This window comes from Falco biarmicus, chromosome 8 (assembly GCF_023638135.1).
Source record: "Falco biarmicus isolate bFalBia1 chromosome 8, bFalBia1.pri, whole genome shotgun sequence".
NCBI lineage: Eukaryota > Metazoa > Chordata > Aves > Falconiformes > Falconidae > Falco > Falco biarmicus.
The window spans coordinates 21,692,145-21,708,556 of record NC_079295.1 but is presented as its reverse complement, the minus strand read 5'-3'; the positions used below and the strand labels follow the sequence as shown (position 1 = coordinate 21,708,556).

Genomic DNA, 16,412 nt, shown 5'->3' with positions numbered 1-16,412 from the left:
AAAAAGGGATGTGATCAGAGGCATCTCTAAATTGTATTTGCTCTCCCTTGATCTGAGGATTCAAACCGGTTAGTCTCCCCAGTGTAAGTTAAATTCTACAAGCTGCTTTGGTTCAAGGAAAAGATGCTGCAGCTGTGTGTGTATTCAGCCCCCAAGCAGCCTCATACCAGTAACTGGAGAAAGCACAGAAGCCACTGCATGAACTCTGTTTTACAATCAAGAAATCAATGGTCCCTAGTATCTCGGACTAAATGTGAGATCAATGGTAAGATGCTTAATTTTTTTTGATATCACCATTTTATCATTTCACTGTATTTGTCACTTTGTTCTCCAAGTACTCCTCCTCAGCACAGCAAATGATATCAAAATTCAGATTTCAACCCATCACTAAAAGCATTTCAGGCATGTTTCTGTTCCAAAATCTTCATTTGGGTATCTTCAAATATAAATATACTACAAATATCCTAAAATATTTATTTTGGCAAAAAACCACTTTAAGTTAGCTGTGATCTGTAGAAATTATCAGTCCGTAAAAGAACAGTCAGCACAAGAAAGGTCTTCCTTACCTATACCATGTATTTTTTAGAAGTTTTAGCTCTGTGGATAGGTTCATAAAAACACCTTCAGAAGTTTTACAATTGTAGCTGTTGTATTATCATGCTACAAATGAAGTTCAATTACATACATTTTATTTTAAATAAACTCTTCCAACCAAAAGCTGCATCCTTTACAGTGCTGTCGTGCATCAGCAAACTGTGTAACACAGACTCCTGGAAATGAAGTTATTTTGAGGCCGTATGATTCTAAAAGCAGAAAGCATATCTTAGAAATATTACTTTTATAATTTACAGTTACTGCCAGGTAAATAGGTAACATTAAGGTACCTTTCCACAAAACTAAATTTAAAATACTTAACCAAACATTTTCATGTTATTCTTATTTTCCAGCTTTCAATTTTGCAGGTTATCATTCTAACGTAGTCAGTTTTACCTACCATATGAAGCAGAAGAAAAAAAAAAAAAAGTTGTTTAAAAGCTGATTAATGACTAAATATTTAAGATTTCTCCTACCAAAATTAGTTTCCAACTGCAGTGACTGATTTCTTGTATTTAAAAGCCAGACATTGAAAGAGGTTTATATTTTTAAAACTGAAACTCAAGTAATTCATAAATGTCTATTTCCCTAAGCTCTTCTGATTTCTTCCAGTGTTTAATTTAACCTTCGAAACTAAAAAGTATTAGCACACTAATGAGGTTACTAATGAGGTTACCCAACAAGGTCATGTTCACCTTTTCTAAGTACAAAATTCACATGGTAACGTATAGCAAACATCAATCACCAGAAAATGTTCTCCAAAATCCTTTCTAATGAATGGAATCATACAAGTTACAAGAAACTGAAGACTAATAGGACTGAGGACTATCCTCGCAGTAAACGAAGACTTACGCTGTTTTCAGTCACTCAGAAGGATTTACATATAGCCAAGATTTAGACTAAAACCCCACTATTTCATAAGCAAGACAAAAATAGCTCTGAAGTTATCCAAAGTCAGATGGTAAAGCTATGTTAAAGTTACAGCCCAGCGTATTAGCAAAGCCTCATATGCCATGGTCTTGATCCTAGCTTACCCTTCAATTCTAATGTGCTTCCCCTTAGTCTTCTCTTCACATTTATACTTTTAAATGTTGGCTTTTCACATCCTCTTTTATAAAATGAACATTTCTAAGTACCAATTCTCAACTAGTTAATGTCCTTTAAAAAAATACTCAGGTAAGTATTTTTATATATTTCATGTACAGTTAAGTATCTTCTGCCATTACTGTAGAACTGGTAACAGCAGAACTCAGGAAGTTATTTTTGTAGATAAAAATTATTAAAATTGTGTAATAAACTCAAAGTGGGGTTTTTTTATGTCTCAACACTTAACCCTCCAGCATGCTTAATAGCGATGCCTTTTTTAGTTGTTGATATTTTTCATATACATAACATTGAGTTGACAATTTTCTACCATTATTTTCTTCTAAATCCTACCCTCCCCACAAAGCTTTAAAATTATAGCAAACTAATACAGCAGTGCTGTTTTCCTCTGCAACACATTATAAATTCCAATTAGATCAAATCTTTAGTTACTTCTGAAATTAGATTTATAACGATGGTTCTGTATTATCGGGAACCACCACAACTTAACAGCTGCAAGCAAGTAGAGCAAACCATTTAAGTAACTTATCAAACTGTACAAATCAAACCACAGACAAGGCTGCCCTCCGTTAAATAATTAATTATCTACAGAGAACAGAAAATACTAGTGATAAATAAAAGTATGTATCTGTAACCAAAACAAGGAGTAATCTTCTTTAATGAGGAATGGTGGGGAAGGCCAAGATACTGGAAGTCTACCAGAAGCACTTGTTCACAACCTGAGGTAGCCAGTTTAGAAATTATCTTAACTACAAGTAGCTAATACACACGCAAATAAAGATCCATGTATCACAGCAAAGAAATTAATAAAAAAATATGTAAAAATTTTAAAAGAAACTGGAATACAGGTCTGGATATTAAGATCAAACATTCAGGTCATGTTTATCACTCACAATGCTGAACTGAATCCAGGATAATGCCTGGTTTCAAGTTATTTTGCAGTTCAATGTTTATCTCTGTGAAGTATCTCAAGTAAAACTATTATTCAGGCAAGTTGCCCCTCTTCATACATCCATCACATGGGGGGGGAATACTACAGTTGTAATAGTTATATTTTCTGCAATCCTGTGATTAAAATGTAAAAAATAAAAAATTCACATCAGAAAACCAAAAAGGGTTGTTTGTGTGTGGGAAGCCTGCCTTGGTTTGAATACTAAGTGTGAAAGAATTCATATCTTTTAATGTGCCATTTAGTGATGAGAGCACAGAATGGTGAATGTACCACCACAATTTAATCAGAAACTGACATTCTTGCTAGAAATGAGTTTTAATGATTCTGAGATGTGTATTTCTACTTTTTTTTCCTCCAAAAATCTATTATAATACAACAGTTCTCTCTCATCATCAAATGATGGCACTGCTTCCTGCATAAGTCTTTGTCTTTGTACACTACCATCCACCAGAGGAATTCCCTATTATTATGAAATTTTCATTGTCACACCATTAAAAAAACCCAAGAAAACACACACACACAAATCCCACAACCTGTTTGCAATATTAAGCACTAAACTGCACTTCTCACAGGATTACAGCATATCAGTAACCAGCTGTTATTTTAAGAAAAGACTCTAAAAACTTGTTAACATATTTGGCATCACAATTATAATTTAAGTGACTACAACTGACAACTTCTGAAAATGGGTCAAGAAATCATATTTCGTTATTCAATGTCATTAAGACCATCCTTCAGAAAACAGAAGAAACCTGGAGACCTGTGCAATAGAACACTAGACATCTGTGCAGGGACTTTTTAGGAAAAAAAAGTCTATTTCTATTTTAGAATAATTAAAAAAAAATAAATTATCCCTATCCAGAAGCATGGCTTTAGGTTAAAACATTGTGCAGAGACAGAAGAAACATGTTGAACTTTCAAACTTACATGCCTCCGTGTCTCATGTATACAACTGTAAAATAACATTTTTCTACGCCAAAAAGCTATTACACATATAGTGAGTGTTCTGAGATCACTCAACTACTTAGACATGTTTTTTTTTTGTCAGGGAATTGCAATAATGCATCATAACCTTCAGGCTACTGCAGCACATTTCCATTCCCACACCAGAACATCAGAACTGCACCACTGCAACACTGCCCAAAGTATTTCTAGGAAAAGCCATGAAGAAAAACAATGGGCAGACAGAGTCATTCTTCTGGTTAAGAAAATAGACTATATACAATTGAAAGGAAAATCTCGCTGGGAAAGGCAAGGGGAAAGAAACATAGCAGAGCCTCTCCCAAAGAGGAAAACATGAAATCACACACACAAAATGTTTACTTATAAGGTATTGGTCTTGGGAACTAACTAAATTCACCTGCTGGTCAGCCCAGTATAAAAGCAAGAATCAGACAGTCTCTGAGCGACTAAGTGAATGTACAGTTAGGCCACAAAATAAAGCTTTAATGGAAAAATAACATCAAAAGCACATGCCAAACAACTATTCTTCCAACATGACATGTCACTCAAACATAGGTCTACCCCAGGCTAAAAATATGCTCTTGCTTACTTATGGGTATAATCTTATCGACACAACTGTGACGTACACAGGCAACACTGTCAAGAGAGCCTCACCCACCCCAAACCAGGTAAACTGTAAGAGCTGCATTAGTGCAGTTGTATCAGTGCTGGTCACTGAGAGAACCACCTTCTACTCCAGGGAAGTCTGCACTCTGCACATGAAAACCCAGTAAGAGTATGAATCCTTTACCGGATTATGAACTGGTAATAGGCAAGAAAAACCGCAGTGACAACTGCAGCTTTACAAATGCAGATGACAGCCAGTGTCTGGCCTTGGACTAAATCCATATTTTTCAAGAAAACGCAGCAAACTAGTTTCTAGGGTACTTTCAAAGGTGCAGCCAAAGACTCGTCAAAGTTTTATCTGTGCTGGTGAAAACCTTATTACTTACTAAACAAAGGACAGCAAACTGTTTAAGCATTTTCAGCTCCAAAAGCTGTATGTATCCTCACAGCATGACTACATAGATAATGAAGAAGCAGAAGCAGCTAGTTTCATGACCAGAAGTCCAAAGAAACTTTTATGAAGTCATGTCTCCTCATCCAAGAGATGGTATATTTTATTAATGTATGCTTTTTCCTACCTAGCTGTGTATTTTGCATTTTACTTTAAAAGCTTCTACATGAAATAAGGCATCACAGTGGAATATAAAATTATGATTTGTTAACATTAAATTTTTGACGTAATAATGAATCTGCCTTATATACTTACCTCTGATTCTTTATCACTTAAAGATCCCAAGCTTCCAAAACTGTGATTTGAACTTTCGTTATTTGTTGAAGCCTACCAAGACAAATAAAATACTGAACATTATATACAGATTTATAAAACAGCTAATCCACTATTATCACTCACAGTTATAACAAGTAACAGTAATAAAATTTCATGCTCGCAAGGAAAAATTTATTAACTATAAAGCACTGGTGATTTCAAGGGGGATAAGAAGCTTGACACGTGGATGGTTTGACAGGGCACAGTAAATTCTGTATTTTGATTGGTTTTAAGCCACATAAAACCCTAGAACATTCAAAACCACTTAAGTCTTATTTGGGAAAAGCAAAACATCCAATGAAAAATCCTACCAAATGATTCCACAGAATAGGCTTAAGAAGCCAGTATTGTTGAAACTGCTGGAGACTACTAAAAACTTTAATTTTTCAAAGAAAAAGAATGTTTAATTTTCTCCAAGACAGACACTAGGTTACGGCAGAGCGATTTTTTTTTAATTCACTCAATGACAGAAAATTACAAGCTATTGACAATATTATTCCACATTCTTAAACCACTTTCCCCAAAGTAACAAACCTAGACTAATGAGAAAAAGAAAAAAAGACAAAACCTGTAAAATAGTCTCAAGTTACAGTATTTATTTAGGAATTTTCTAAGGCTGATTTATTCAGAGGTCTTTTGAACACAGAATGGCAACAAGGACATTTTACAGCAAGAGTCTGTTTCACGTTCAGAGAACAAAAAATGCCAACAGCAGTTGAGCTTCTTCTTATTAAAAGAAAAAATATAAAATCTTATACTGCTGGGTTATTCTTTTCCATACAGGAAGGCAGAACAAATACTTTGAAGTGAAACAACCAGTTCCAAGGCAAACACTCAGCTTGCTTCAAAGCATGCTTGCTTTCCAGAACTGTGTCAGTTTGCAGGACAATACTGATCTGTGACATCTTCTGAATAACTAGATCATCTCTGCATTAAAATTTCTGGAGGAATGTTAACTAACCCCACAAAATTTCCACGTGTGTTCCACACCCCAGGCAGTCTTTTAGCACAGAAATGCCTATATGTAGTTCTTGCTTGTGATGTCTCAAATCTGGTCATTGGAGTTAGCCAAGACCATAATCTCAGTAACCTATATTCATATTTCCACCCTCGCTTACTGAGAAAGTTTGAAGATGATGGGCTTCCCCCCCCACCCCGCCAAACAATTCCAAAATTCTTCAGTAAAACAATACATAGGGGTAGGCTTTCAAAATAGCAGTCCCAATAAATAAGAGCCCATCTCAGTTTAACTACTAGAGGAATAATGACCTAGAATGTTTCCAAAATTAACCAGTAAGTGCAGTTGCAACCTCTGTATTGTCTTGCTACATTAGGAAAATGAGAATTTAGTATATGTGGATTTGGGGATGTACACGAAGAGGAAGTTTTCTCATTTTTGTTTTCAAAGTGAAAGACGACCAATGGAGATCATATTTATACATCATATTTCCCCAGTAACCTCTGCACATCACATAGAAGGTTTTATCTGTTTTTCCTTTTAATAAAAATCAGATAAGCAAGCCTCTCTTAACATCCCCCACCAAGACTGAAGACTATACTGAAAAAAGAAAAAAAAGCATATTCCAAACAGCCCAGATCAGCTACATTTCATGCTATCTATTTGGATACACTGAATAGTCAGAAATAAAAGAAATACAAACAAAACTGACATAATTGCTGTTTTACTGATGGTAGGATTAATCACAGGACTAGATACTAGTATTCTACCCTGCCTCCCAAAACCAAACAAAAAGTAAGCAGGAAGAAGAAGAGATGTTGCACTGTATACTGAAGATCACTAATGGAATATTTCTGGTCAAAGATAAGAACAACAGTGCCTGAGGTGAGGACCTGCATCAATCAGAAGACAGTGGTGATAGCATCTTCTGCAAGCAATCATCAAATCATTTGGTATTAAAAAAAGTGGTATTAAAAAAAATGCTGTATCCAGCTACCCATTTGGAAACCAAGTGCATTGGTTGTACAAGTACAATTACCTGTTCAAACAGATCTTGGAATGTGTCATGGACAAGAAACTTTTATTTTACATGGTAGAGTGAAAAAGGAAATTAGTTGTTTTAAACTTCATTTTATTCTGGCTAATGTGAGTGCACAAACCGAGAACTTGAAAGTGGAATGTAATTTGCCTAAAAGTGAAATCAGCTGAACAACAGACAACAACAACAAAAAGACTTGAACAGACTTATGGAAATGGTAAGCAGCAACTCACAGGGGATCAAAGTTCAAAGAAAAAGAACCCCAAGAAACTTGATAATTACTTTTAAAGAAAATGCATTACACACATAGCAGTAGACAGCTTCTGAGGAAGAAAGACTGGCAGTAAGGCAAGGGACCAACACAGCTGTATCAAGAACTAATAGAAAGGTTTATTTATACACTAAAAGTTAAATGAAGTTAAAAGAAGGTACAGATCTAGTAATGGAAAAGGACAAATAGTCACCTGAATACTAAGCAATGGCCTGAGCAATTATAACGAGCTAATGAATTACATGAATAAGCAGTATTAGAGAATCCAAGGAAGAAAGAAACAAAGATGGGCCAGAACCACTGCGTTTGCCTCTATCATAACATATGGTGAGTATACATTTTTGCAGTCATAATTAGAAGACAACAGTGCATCAACCACACTGTCAGTCCAACCCAATTCCTTCCCCTGATCATTTAAGTCACTTCTTGGTTAAGACACTAGTAACAGAAGTGATGTGTCACCTTCTTTACAGCTTTGTGACGGTTACCTTCATGTCACTCTTAAAAACAAAAAGTCATGATGCTAGATCACTATGCACTGATTTCTATTCCTTATTGTTTGTTAACAGTCAACAATACATCACAAGTCTCCAGAAATTTCATCAACATCTGCTATCAGGTAGTATTTTGTTCTGTAATCTAGAGTGGTAATTACAATGTAGAATAGGAAGTGAAAAATACTAACCAAGTTTGTGTAAAATACTTCAAATATGAGGACACTTAAAATAGTTTGGAAACAGAATTCAAAAGTACTTTGGCCACAGGGAAATTTGTGCCTGAAAAATTAGTATTGTATCTTTGACACACCAGTTTATTAAGTACTACACTTGGTGAAGAACACTCAAAGACACAAATACAAAATGGAGTACCTCTGGCTAGGCAACAGTATTGCAGAGATCAGTCTTGGAAGTTGAAGCTACTAACTTGAACAAAATTTGTAATAAAGGGAAAATTTATTCTGCAGATGTATCAGCTGAAGGGTAATGTATGACATATGGAAGGTAATTAAGCCCCTATTGAATGTTTGTAAGGTTTTTCCTCAAGTTGCATCCTGGTTCAGATATTAACGAATAGACTATAGAAAGTCTGCAATGAAAGTAGGCAAAATTGATATAAATGTCTGGAAAAGTTAAAAGAATTTGGCTTTGTTAGTCTAGATATATTAGTCTTCAAACAAGTTTAATCTTAAAAACAGAGGTCACACCAGATTCCCTGGGTCTATTTCAAGCCAAACTGTAAGTAGCTGGCCATCTGCAGAAAGGACAACTAAACTTAAATACTGGGAAAAACTTCTGTCTCCAATCACATGTGCACTAAAGCAAAACCACAAGCCTGTATAAGCCCATTCTCTGATGTTTTTAAGAACAATTCAATGTCTGCATCATAGACAGGTTCAGAATAAACAGTCCTACCCTCAAAGCAAAACAACAGATTAACAAGGATTTTCTTGAGAGCCAATTCCAGCCCAGTACTTTTGCAAGTAAATCACATGGACAGTATGCAAGTGAAACAGTGTGAGATAAATTAGTATTTTAAAAATGGTAGGTCTGGATAACTGCTCTTAGAACTTACTTTAGCTCCAACACTGCAACTTCCAGTACTCCCAGTACTGCCACTTACTACGCCTGTGAATCTTGCCTCTAACAATTCTTGTCTTCTTGGGTCCAGGCTATGAAGCTCATCCATTGCTCCTAAAAAAGATAAATAAATTCATTATATTCCCTAATATTTGCAGTGGAATATTTTACAAATAAGCCAAACATACCAGTGGCCTACGCAAGGAAAGGATTTATACCCTCAACTTGACAATGGATTCACCATCTGTTACCTAATAAAGAAAGCACTCAATGAATTCCAGAAATTTTGAGGAAATTTCTGTCTATCAGAATAGCCTTGTCAATTTTGGTGAAAACTAGAACCTGTTAGAGGCATGTAAGAGAGAGACATAGAGTCTGCAGCATGCGATACACCAACCAGGCAATTATTTATAGATTAAAAACTAGCTGACAGCAGCAAAATACTTTCCAGCATAAAACCTCCCAATTCTGCAAGCCCCTTGTTCTCCATATTATTTAAATTGTTTAGGCTATCAACATATGAACGTCCAAGAAGAACAACTAAGAATCATAGGGAAAAAAGGAAAATCAAAATGTAGACCACAGTCCCCAACACGTGCAAGGGAATGCAGGGTTACAGGGAAGTTCGAAGGGCAGAGAAGCAAGGAGCAGGATCAGCAATATGAAAGGAGCCAAGAGTAACAGAGACACTTGCACAGGTGGTGCCCTCGACCGCCCTGCTGAGTGGGGTAAAGCGGCGCTGCTGGCATCAGCAGGGAAAGTAAGGTGGAAGGAAATGGAAGAACAAAAGGAGTTTCTGATGAGTTCAGCCTACATGAGTAGGCTGCAGCATGATGTGCAGCTTTCTAATTTGTATTTAAATCACTTACGGCTGTTTAATGAGTCTGAAAGATGATTTAGACAAATAGTCTTCCGTATTTACACAAACTGCGTTCTTTGTTTTTATCTTTTCAACTACTTGAACATTCAGTTTATCTTCAACTGGAAACATTTCAGTTGCTTTATTTTAAATAAGATATTTAATGTGAAAGTCTTTATGCACTATTTTAATAGCATATCCTTCAAGTACCATATAAAGTGATATTGCCTCATTTTTTTTTTCAACTAAAGACACAAGTTTGTGCTTTTCAGTCCCACAGGACAACACAGCAGTTCACAAAGGACTGCAAGTAGGAACTATGTATATTCAAATGGTTCTACAAAAAAAGCTTTTGGAATTCCCTTTTCATGAAAGCTACAGGTTGCAAAGTAAGTGCTCCTATGAACTTCTACCCGTCAGCTAAGCATCCTGACAACCAAGGCATCAGTGTAGCCTTCCTCACCATTAACAAGAGATGAGACACTTTCTTACATGACTTGTGGGTATCTCACAAACCTTTAACATTCAAGAACTAGACAGACCTTTATGTACTACACATTTTGGCCACGCAGCTAACACTCTCAGTAGGGAAAGCACTGGCTCTGTTATTTGGCTAATTCAAGTTGCCCTTGCTCCCACAGGAAGACAGACAACAGTGACTGTGGTGTCAGTGTCCCTTTACCACAGGCCCTGGTACCCAGACTTCTGATGGAAGAAAACCACACCAAGAGAAACTCAGTCAAAAAGGAGACATTCGGGAAATGTGTTGTTGGCAGAGCCTCCTTCTGAAAAATCAAACCACAAGTGGCAAGTTGAGGATACCGCATCTTGTGTCTGGAGGTGGGGGAGTTCACACATACACAGCCAAATCTGGAGCTGCAGGTCACTTTTTCAGCAACGCAGAGGAATTTCCCAGGTTGAAACTGCACCTGGCTTTTTATCAGCAGTTGTAATGCCACTTCTGAATTTGCCTAGTAAAAATTCCTCCACTTTCTACATATTTTAGATTGTAAGGTCTCCAGGGTAAAAGACTGTTTTACTACATGTATGCGCAGTGCAGAACAATCAAGAATCCTCTTCATTCCTAAAATGTGCTTGTGTACTGCTTTCAAGAGTTTCAAAAACAAATTGTACACTTCTCATATGCACAAAAATATATTTCTTGCATTTACACATTGTGCAGTAAGGCTTAAAAAAAAAAAAAAAAAAGGCAGATGTGTACAGCGTACCTTTCCTAGTATGTATGTAATCTATACATTAATGGGAAAGTATTGCTCTGAAAAAGCATAAGAAACTAATCACACCAGATTTGTCAGGCAAGTTTAAACGATTATTGGTTTTCTTCTTAACAATCCAAGTGTTTAAGTGTATGACACTCTGAAATAACCACAGTAACCCATTTAATGAAGCAGGACTACCAATATTTTGATTTACTAGCCTACTTGATAGACACTGCCCACAAAAGTTCAGCACTTACTTAAAATTACTGACATAACTAGCAATTACAAAGCATACACATACTACAGAAACAGATACCACCATACCCATTTTGTTTATTTTATGAAATACGGGAAAGCAATAATCATCATGGATAGCCAAGGCTCATTTTAAGAGCTACAGAGTAAAATTGCTACTGCCATCTCATGAATGGTACCAAGATACTAATGCACTAAGTACACCAGCACCCCTGGGTTACCTTCCCAGTCAGAACAGTAATTTAGCAGGTAGAGATTGTCTGCACCACAGATGAAATAACAATTCTTCACTTTTTTTGCTCACCTTTTAGAGCCTACACACACTAATGAATGCACTGAATTCTCTTCATTATTTCTGCTGGAGTGTTTTTTGGTTATTATGTTTGGGATTTTTGTTTTGTTTTGGTTTTTGTTATTGTTAAATATCCAGAACCAAAAAGTAACACTCAGCCATCCTGGTGATCTGAAGGACAAGATAGAAAAGCTGGATTCAAACCTTCATTCAACACACTGCAAATCCTAGGAAGATCTATTAAACTGCTTTCCTCATTCATGCTGTAATTTAAAATACACCATTCACTCCCAGACACACAGCTGTTTTTTCAAGAACAAGCAGTTCTGTACAATCCTTCAGTTCTCAGCACAAGTTACCTACTTTTAAAGGTACCGCAAGCTTTAAGACACTTCATGTAAGGGACAAAAAAATGAAACTTTAATTTTTTTAAACACCAGACTTTATACATTCTCCTGCTCACAGAATACCTTGCTGCCCACAAGATCAACGTAACCTAAATTGAAAATACACCCAGACTTCTGACTTTAACTTAATTCCTACCCCTGAAAAGCAACTCACTAACTCAAAGGAAACCAATCACAACACGCAAGTGCTCACAGCATACTTACAATGTTCCTAAACGGAAGACTGGCATTGCTACCATCCACCATTTAAACTTCTACTGTCTTCTGAAGAGAACACCTGGAAGATCACCCAAAACTCACAGAAGAGCCCTAAAAAAAAATGCACTTTTTTTCTTGTAACTGCTACAGGTATTGGAATGCTTCTTGTAGTTTTTCTAAGAAGTTACCAACACTGCCTAGCTGTTGTATTTTTCCGGAGTGGTGTGTACCATATATATCCTCTCCTCTAAAAACTAACATAAAATATACAGATTTCTTGTTCTAAAAAGGACACTTTTTGCAAGAACTCTTTGGAAAAGAACTACAAACTCCTCTGAGAATTTATTAAGCAATGGGTTATGTCAAAAGTCAAAGTTATAAATTCAGAGAAGCAATTTATAAGCTTTTTCATGGCATCTGGTATAATCAATTATACCATACTCTACCTTAGCAAAACAGAGGTGTAAGGAATCAGAGGATTCTCCATGGTAATCTGAATTTTTCAGAACCAGTGTCCAGAAAATAATAGAATGCAACTACACCTGTAGCCCAAAGCCCTACACCTCCAAATATACAAACTTGCAAAAGATCCAGTTATTTAACCAAATACTTGCTCAAACCTCAGTAAAACCGACATTTTACGAGAAAAAATTTAGCAGAGAGGATCTTTTGGGATATAAATGTACTCCAATGTCTCTCTCAAACACTACTAGACTACAGAGCAATTTGCAGACCCAAACACAAAGACCTGACAGATCAGACATATTTTTCTTTTCCACTAAATATGGAATCCAGAGCCAAGACTCAATCTTTATCTTCAACTCTCTTATTACCCTGAATGGACTCTTGTTAACTGGCAATCAATTACAGCCTGGAGACGAAGATCAACAGCTTCACACATTATCAGCTTTCTGCAATGAAGATAAAGTTCATTATGCAGAAGCCAGATTCTTCTTAGAACAACCCTCCCGATTAGATTGAGGCCCCCTTCTCCTGAATTCCAGGCACAAACCACCTTTCACTTAAATGAAAGGCATACTGGTTTGGTCTGGTTTCTCCAAATATTTGTTGGAGCAAAATACTCCAACACAGAGACCTATCTGTTGAATAGAAGATGAGAGTTCTGCAACAGTGCAAATGTAAATCGAATTTCCTGATGTGCTCCCAGTAGGCACTCAGGTTTTATGGTAACACACATAGCATGTGAATTATGTCCAACGTACTTTTTAGGAACACTTCACATTAATGTTGATAACATTACCATCACGTAGCCTCTGCACTGACAGTGGCATCCTTTAGATCAGTAAAACTAACTAATATCCAGCTAAAAAAGTGAGGGGTGGGAAAAGAAAGGAAACGGGAGGGAGGGAACGGTACACACTTCAAATGACAAAAAAAGCAGCCTGGAAAGCAGTTTTGGGGTTTTTTAAGTCACAATTCCTTTAAAGGTATTAAGCAATCTTTGAAGTTAGGAATACCAGACTTTAAGCATGGTAACCATTCCAAGTACAGAAACCACTGTTTAACGGCATTGCAATGCAATCCCAAAAGTCATTAAGTAACTGTTTATTTCAATTTGGAATATCCTAAAATGCACTGATCCCATTACATTGATGGTCTAATAATTTAACTTCATAACAATTGAGTATGACAGCTCTTGTTATTCTAGAATACACGTGTACCAGCAGATAAAAGAAAAGCTTTAAAATATCAAATGCAAAACAGACTATGAAAATTACTAAAAATACAGATTTTACAATCCTTACACAGTCTCCTAAAAAAAAGCGCCCACACAACTACTTTCTTTTCTTCTTGTGCAAACACGAAGATGCATCTTGTCTTTGCATCCACATGTATTTCAAGTCTTGTCTCATGTTCTCTTGCCTCATTTGGAAAATAACCCAAATCCCCAAAACCAAACCAACAAAACCATGCACTCAACTTCATTCTTCTCTCTTACCTGTCTGAAACTCTGGATATTCCTTAGTGCAGAACTAACCAGAGATGACTTTTTCATTCTCCAGGAAAATAAGGTAATGAAGCTAGCATTTCTGCCTCCAAGAAAACAAACTATTTGGTAACAAACTATTTTGTTGTTAGGCAAACACTAGCAAGTTATCATCACGTTGATCAAAGTCTCTTCCTGTTAATAGCAGAACTTCCTATTTATTACAGCTTATACTTTATATATATGCTTCAGTACCTCATAAAGCCAATGGAGAATGAAGCAACCCAAAATAAGTTTTCAGAGAAGAAGCACACAGAGCTCTGAAATACAAGTCTAATCAAGCCAAAAAGCACAGCAAACCAAAATACAGTAAGACATCAAACTGTGTGGAGTGAATGCAAACTTCTTGATTTTTAAATTGGAAAAAATAAACACCTGTTCAATTTAAAATAGAATATTTGGGGTGAGAGACTGACAAATTAATTAGACAAAAACCTCAAAGTTGACCTGTGTTGCTAAACCATGTCTTGAATAGTCTTTCCTCCACAGCATGTTTTGGGGAATCACAGAAAACATAATTGGAAACAGCCCTGAAAACTACTAATGTGCTAAGAAAACAAGTTGAGATGCTAGCATGATGGCATAAAGCCAAGCAGCAGTAACTTGAGAAGAGTTCAATTCCAAGACAACAGCAAAAACACAGCCTGCCCTTAGCAGAAGGCTTTGAAATGCATCACCATCCAACATGAATCACAACCCGAGGCCACACTCATTCAGTACTGTGGCCTCAGAAGCCAGGAAGGTCCCATTCAACCTAAATCAGCAGTCAACAGGGCAGACAGCAAGACACAATCTCTGAGATTTAAAGTAAAACAAACAAAAAAATCCCCAAACTATATATATTTACCTCCAAACAACAGCTACACAACCAAAGCCTAGAGGACAGACCGTTTACCAAGCCCTCTGGGTTCCAGCTCTTCCACAATACTTAATAAAGTAACAACAAACAGGTATAGGTTACCCATTACAAAGTTTAACTTGGAAATTTAGAAATGCTTGAAATCACTGCCTTTCCCATAAAAAACATTAATTTCTTTTGCAGAGAACTATGTAGATACTATAACCTCCAAACAGGTAAATGAAAAAGTTCAGGGTACTACATTCCAGTTAAAAACCTTCACTGCAGCTGAAATTAAACAGCAGCAATAGATGCAATAGAAAATGGGGAAAATACATCCTGATGTTCAAGTGAAACTAGCTGTCTGAAAAGATCTTAAGTGAGAAGAAATTCCTAAATGAGACACACACATATCCAAGCCCAGGGTCAGGAAAGAACAGAACCCATCTGACTAATCAAGAGTCATTTTAAATGCACAGTGAAAATGCAACATTTCTTAGCACCTGAGCCTGTAACACTGAAGCACACAACACAGGAAAAGTAGTATAAAAAATAGTTATCTCCCCTATTTAGGTACTTCTCTTTCCTAACAACCCCCCAACCCCACCCTGCCCCGACCACTACTAAGGTGCCCAGATGAACTTAAAATGCTTTTCTTAATAATCTAAAGAGAGTGTTTATTCCACAAATTGATCCTCTTAAAATGAAAAAGACTGTCCAAAGGAATAGGCAGAGGGATGCAGGCAAGCAAAAGGTGACTCATGCTTACAGGAGGCTGGGGGATGAAAGCAGGGAAAAAGCTGGATAATTAGCAGGCAGACAGATCAGGCTTTAGACTACATAAAAGGGGGAGCGAAATAATATAACTGGCAAATTTTGGCCTAAAAAAAGCACAACTATGGCTAATCTAACAAATTATAAGAAAAAAATAACCTTTCCTGTAAACATCAGAAGACAGCAGTTTTTGATAAATACAAAATTTGCATCTGCTGATTACAGTTGTTTGATTGTTGGATGCAAACTTGTTAAAATACAAAGTAGGGAAAATAAGGTTTTTTTCTGACGTGGAGGGGGAAGAACTGACCGATTTCCCATGAGCGAAAGAGTTGATGAGGAAGTGCACAGCTGTTGGGTTACCTGAACTCTAGCATTCAACATTTAATTCTTCTAGTGTTGAACAGGAAAACATTCCCTGTGTCCCTTCTCTCCACAAGATGCAGTCTATTTCTTTTTGGAAGTCTTTTTCAAAGGCTTTTTAAAAATGATGGCTGTAGCTCACTTTTTAAAAAATGTTTGAATGTTGTTCATTTCACTTTTCCCAACAGTTCAACTTTGATCTAAAACAAAAGAAAACTTTGGCTGCTGGATAGATAAGTAATTTTCTGCAAATCATTTTGCAACAGAAATCAATTCTTTAACACTGAAAAAATTGTAATGATCATTAGACTTCATCTCTGTTCTGCTAGTTTTTGAATTTCAATTGTCTGGCCAATAACTGGAAAGGA

General features: G+C 36.4%; 1 protein-coding gene across 7 annotated transcripts in view; it reads right to left on the bottom strand.

Annotated features, from left to right (window-relative positions):
* Nucleotides 1-16,412, bottom strand: part of TLK1 (tousled like kinase 1) — a 91,497-nt gene that overhangs the window by 36,396 nt on the left and 38,689 nt on the right. For all 7 annotated transcript variants that reach the window (XM_056348933.1, XM_056348932.1, XM_056348927.1 and 4 more), the window contains 2 exons: nucleotides 8,826-8,944; nucleotides 4,926-4,997 (listed from right to left, as the gene is read on the bottom strand). In XM_056348933.1, coding sequence (XP_056204908.1) covers nucleotides 4,926-4,997; nucleotides 8,826-8,939 — 186 coding nt within the window. In that variant the 5' untranslated portion in view covers nucleotides 8,940-8,944. Of the gene's footprint in view, nucleotides 1-4,925; nucleotides 4,998-8,825; nucleotides 8,945-16,412 lie in introns of those variants that run through there.